General features: G+C 46.4%; 2 protein-coding genes across 2 annotated transcripts; both read left to right on the forward strand.

Moving 5' to 3' along the window:
- The first annotated feature begins 1,160 nt into the window (after positions 1-1,160).
- On the forward strand, positions 1,161-3,983 carry LOC140948931 (uncharacterized). Its single transcript, XM_073398193.1, has 2 exons — positions 1,161-2,410; positions 2,507-3,983. The coding sequence occupies exons 1-2, from the start codon at positions 1,161-1,163 to the stop codon at positions 3,981-3,983; spliced, it is 2,727 nt and encodes a 908-aa protein (XP_073254294.1).
- A 345-nt stretch (positions 3,984-4,328) lies between these two features.
- LOC140948932 (uncharacterized) lies at positions 4,329-5,219 on the forward strand. Its single transcript, XM_073398194.1, has one exon. It carries the CDS (start codon positions 4,329-4,331, stop codon positions 5,217-5,219), a length of 891 nt encoding a protein of 296 aa, XP_073254295.1.
- Positions 5,220-5,495: the final 276 nt, after the last annotated feature.

Raw genomic sequence — 5,495 nt, forward strand, 5'->3', positions numbered from 1 at the left:
AGTACAATAATTCCATAATGACGCGTAGCACTACCAAGATCTAGGGTGTGCCTCTGATCAGTTGAAGTAAAATCAAATGAATTGTTAATACGAAAATATTTTAGGCATCCAGCTGATGAACTGTTAGGACTTATAGACATTTCCGACAATAACAATTTATCGTCTGTCCCCATCGCATTCAATTTAGACCACACTGAAACCATATAACTTGTTAAAACACGCTTTAAGTGTAAGTCAGTCAAAAAATAGTCAGTGAACCAAATTTTTATTTCTGAATTGCAATCGGTACGTAATGTATCAATCTATTCAGTGGGTTCAGAGTTATTTTGAGTTTTGCAAAATTTTAAGGTGGCTCTGAACAGTCTCCTTCTTCAGGGGCCTTTGTTGCCAAGAACTCAACGTCAGAGGAAATTCCAACGTGTGGCGTTATATTAGGAGTTTGACTGATCTGAAAGTGAGGTGTTAGCTCTTACGTCAGAATTTAAGTTTATGCAACTTGCTTATCAGCCATTCGGCTTTATCGAGGACCACGTGGGTAAAAAAAATTCTTGAGAATTTATGTATAGCTGTAAACGTTTGAAACGTCAAAAGTTGTTTGAAATTTCCGGTGATTATTTACTTAGATAACTTGAAAGATATTACATTACTTAGGGACGGAGCCTATATGGGGAAATAACTCTCTAAAAATTGATTTTTTTGCGCACGTCAACCGAAAGTCGGAGGCATGTATCCTTTTTATCCACTCTTGAGCGACGCACGTCAACCGGAAGTGAGGCCTTTCTCCATTTAGACCTTTTAGTATGCCTACACCCTACCAATTTGAATTGCCTAGTATCCTATCTCTTGTCTAGACTACATTGTATTTTCACTGAAAATTTGGGCAAAACCGGTCACTGTCCATGTAAGAATGCGAAGGTCCTTGATGTGCGTCGCTCAAAAACGGCTTTTCTTAAGCTCTTTATTATCAAATGTTCCGGCTAACTTACCAGATCCCGCTCGTCCATTTAATGCTGCCACTGCTCCATGTCCCCTGCAAACAGAAAGCCTGACTTCTCCATTGATATGTCGAGCTCGAAAATTTATCCTACCAGCATCTCCACCATTCCCTGAAAAAAATTTTAAAAAAAGTGTTTTTTTTTTTCTGACTGTCTCTCAACTAAATGAAGGTGACAGATAATGAACGAAGAAGACGAGCGTGCAGTGGTGGTTGTTTTGCGACTGAAAGCATCAGGAAGCAACTTGGAGTGGAAGGTGTCAGGACTGTGCTGCGTCTTACAACTATGCATGGAGAGAGTCAAGTAGAAAGCAACGTCATGGACAACCTTATTGTTACCAGTTTGAATGATGATAATCCCATCGAGTTACCTCACACGTACACAAGGGATGAAATCCCAGCCGATCATCGCCAGATCCTAACGCCTAATCTCATAAGCCACTGGGCACATCTTTCTGAGGTTACGAAAAAGATTCCTGAGTTGAACCCGCATTTAGAAATTGGACTGCTCATCGGTAGCACTTGCCCAGCCGCCCTGGAGCCGTTAGAAGTGGTACCCTGTCAAGGTGGTGGCCCATTCGCTCTCCGTCTTCGCCACGGCTGGACAGTTAGTGGACCTTTAAGAGTTGAGATCGATCAAGACAGTAAGAAGATAATCGCGCATCGAATTACTGTGAGGGAAGTAGAAGTGCAAGGGGAGATCATGGCTCCAAAGACATTACTCCAAATGTTCGAGATGGACTTCAATGATCACGCAGTGAGCAAAGTACCGGACGAGCGCGGGCTCTCCCAAGACGACAGAAAGTTTCTGAATATGGTCGTAAAAGAGACAAAGGTTGTTAACGGCCATTATCAGACTCCTCTCCCCTTCCGACATAATGATATCACCATGCCAAACAACAAGGAACAGGCTGCCAGAAGAGCTAAATGGCAGAAGAAGAAGATGTTAAAGGATCCTAAGTACTGTTCTGACTATGTCACCTTTGTTAACGATGTCATCGCCAAAGGTTACGCGCGAAAGGTCCCAAGCGGATCGCTGATACCAAGGCCAGGCAAGGTGTGGTACCTACCCCACCACGGAGTTTATCATCCGAAAAAACCCGGGAAAATCCGCGTCGTATTTGACTGTAGTGCAAAGTTCCAAGGAGTGTCCCTAAACGACTGTTTACTCCAGGGGCCGGATCTTACAAATTCCCTGGTGGGAGTCTTAACCAGATTTCGTGAAGACCCTGTTGCCTTTATGGCAGACGTGGAATCTATGTTCCACCAGGTCATCGTCCCTCCTGAACAGTACGACTATCTTCGTTTTCTGTGGTGGCCAGGTGGTAATCTCGATGCCGAATTAGAAGAGTATCAAATGGTCGTACATTTATTTGGGGCAGTCTCCTCACCAAGCGTCGCTAATTTCGCCCTTAAGTAAACTGCAAGTGATAACGAAGAAGAGTATGGTACATTAGTAGCTGACACGCTGCGAAAGAACTTCTACGTAGACGATTGTTTACGTTCCGTCAGCTCAGAAAATACTGCAGTGAAGCTGATCGAAGGCCTCTGTCAATCTTGTCAGAAGGGAGGTTTCCACCTCACCAAGTTCACTTGCAATCGTCGTGCAGTCTTACTACGTATACCTGAGAACGAGCGGTCGAAAGAAGTCAAATCTATAGCTATTGACTGTGACAATCTTCCTGTCGAGCGTGCCCTAGGGATACAATGGTGCGTACAGTCGGACAGTTTTGGATTTCGAATCATTGTTAACAGCAAACCGCATACAAGACGAGGAATCTTATCTACTGTATCATCTATTTACGATCCACTGGGCTTTGTTGCTCCTTTCACCCTGCTAGCAAAGAAGTTGTTGCAAGATTTATGCCGTAACAAGGATCTTGACTGGGATGACGATATCCCGGAAGACAGCCGCAGTCAGTGGATACGTTGGTGTACCGAGCTTCCAGTGTTAGAGCAATTTCACACTGATCGTTGCCATAAACCACCAGATTTTGGTCCAGTCGTTTCTAGACAGCTTCACTTGTTTTCTGACGCCAGCACGACGGGTTATGGATGTGCTGCTTACTTGCGTCTACAGAACAATGCGAATCGAGTCCATTTTTCATTTCTGATGGGCAAGGCCCGACTTGCACCTATTAAGGCTGTAACAGTCCCACGGTTAGAATTAACCGCTGCAACCGTTTCTGTCCGTGTTGGACAAATGCTACTTGAAGAGTTAGAAGTCAGACCTGACGTCACCGTCTATCACACCGACTCGACTACGGTTCTGCACTACATTGGAAATGAGCAGAAGAGATTCCAAGTATTCGTCGCAAATCGTGTGCAGCTGATTAGAGACTTCACAAGTCCCAACCAATGGAGATACGTAGATACCAGTAATAACCCAGCAGACGACGCCTCAAGGGGCTTATCAGGTGCCGCACTTCTCCAGCAGCAACGTTGGATAAAGGGCCCACAGTTTTTATGGAAACCGGAAACAGAGTGGCCACAGCAGCCGTTTGCTGTTGGCGAAGTTCCCGACGACGACCCAGAGGTCAGAAAAGTGGTTTCTGCTGGTACCATGGTGACGGATGACTCAGTTGCCACAGTTAACAAGCTGATCGAATATCACTCAAGCTGGTATCGCCTGAAATTGTCAGTGGCCGTGTTTCTAAGAATCAAGACCGTGTTACGAAAGCGAAAGGAGGTCAAAAGACCAATCAGCCTTGAGTCAGACCCAGACTGTCAAGCCGCGAACGCAAAACCATCAAGAGCCGAAACGAGCGGAATAGTTCATCGCTGCACCCCACTCACAGTGCAAGAGTTTGAAGAGGCCGAGTTCGCCATCCTCCACTTTGTACAGTCGCAGTCTTTCAGTAAGGAGTTTGACGCTCTCAGACAAGTTAGCAGCAAAGACGGCGGAGACCAACGGGGTCGGGCAAAGCAAAAGAAAATGGTGCTAAAGAAGACAAGTTCTATTGCTCGCCTAGATCCCTTCGTCCATTAAGGCCTTCTACGTGTTGGCGGCCGTCTCAGCCGGGCTGATGATCTCCCAGAAGAAACAAGACATCCTGCCATCCTGCCTCGTAAGAGCCGCGTTACGAATTTGATCATCCAGCACGCACACGAACGTTTAGCCCATGCAGGCCGCGGCCACACACTTGCTAAATTAAGGGAAAAGTACTGGATCCCAGGTGCCAATGCTGCTGTTCGTCACCTAATCGCAAACTGTGTTACCTGTCGCCGCCACCGCGCCCCTGTCGTCGAACAGAAGATGGCTGATCTACCCAAAGACAGAGTAACTTAAGGCCCTCCATTCACGTACGTCGGCGTGGATTTTTTTGGTCCATTTATGATTAAGGAAGGCAGAAAGGAACTTAAACGCTATGGATGCCTTTTCACATGTTTGCCAAGCAGAGCAGTCCATATTGAAACTGCCAATTCTCTTGAAACGGACTCGTTCATTCAAGCACTGAGACGCTTTATTGCTCGTCGTGGACCAGTCCGAGAGATTCGTAGCGACAACGGATCGAATTTTGTAGGCGCCACTAACGAGTTGCGACAAGCAATCGATGAAATGGACAATGACCTTATAGGAAGTAAGCTGCGCCAGGAGGGTGCAGATTGGATTTTTAACCCGCCAAGTGCTAGCCACATGGGTGGCGTTTGGGAGCGGCAAATCCGTACAACCCGCAAGGTACTCACCGTTCTTCTTCACGAGCATGGCACCCGTTTGGATGACGAATCCTTCAGAACATTACTCTGTGAAGTCGAAGCCATCATAAACTCAAGACCTTTAACGTTCGCCTCCGGTGATCCCGACGATCTCAACCCTTTAAGCCCCAGCAATCTACTAACGATGAAGACAAGTGTCATACTTCCTCCACCAGGAGTGTTTCAACGCACGGATGTTTACATGAGGAAACGCTGGCGAAGGGTACAGTACCTGGCGAACCTTTTCTGGACACGCTGGAAGAGAGAATATCTCCTGACACTCCAGCAGCGTTCAAAGTGGAAAAGCCCGAAGCGAAACGTAGCGGTCGGTGATATTGTTCTCGTAAAGGACGACAGCTCCCCTAGAAACACCTGGCCCTTGGGACGAGTTATCAAGACAGAACCAGACAAGAATGGGTTTGTGCGCAGTGTCCAGTTAAAGACCCAAACCTCAGAGTTACGTCGTCCAGTTGACAAGGTTGTCCTCTTGTTAGCCAATGAAGAGCAGTCGTGCCTCGGAGATGAGTGAAGAGATGGAACAATTCAAAGGACCGAACTTTCTTAAGGAATTGCTAATCACTCGTTAAGCTTATTAAGGCCTTTTTCTTTAGTTTTCTCGAACGTTGGACTCGATATGTTAAGCATCGCTTAAAGGGTCGGGAATGTTACTGCCGTTACGTTGTAACTCACAGAGAGCACGCATGATGTCACGCACGCCTTGGCGTGCCGCCTCGCAATGCGTCACGGGAAGTCAAAACTCCATGTGCTCGATGGAAAGAAATGTCTTACGGTGAAGTCGTTATTT

The sequence above is a fragment of the Porites lutea genome, chromosome 9 (genome assembly GCF_958299795.1).
Source record: "Porites lutea chromosome 9, jaPorLute2.1, whole genome shotgun sequence".
NCBI lineage: Eukaryota > Metazoa > Cnidaria > Anthozoa > Scleractinia > Poritidae > Porites > Porites lutea.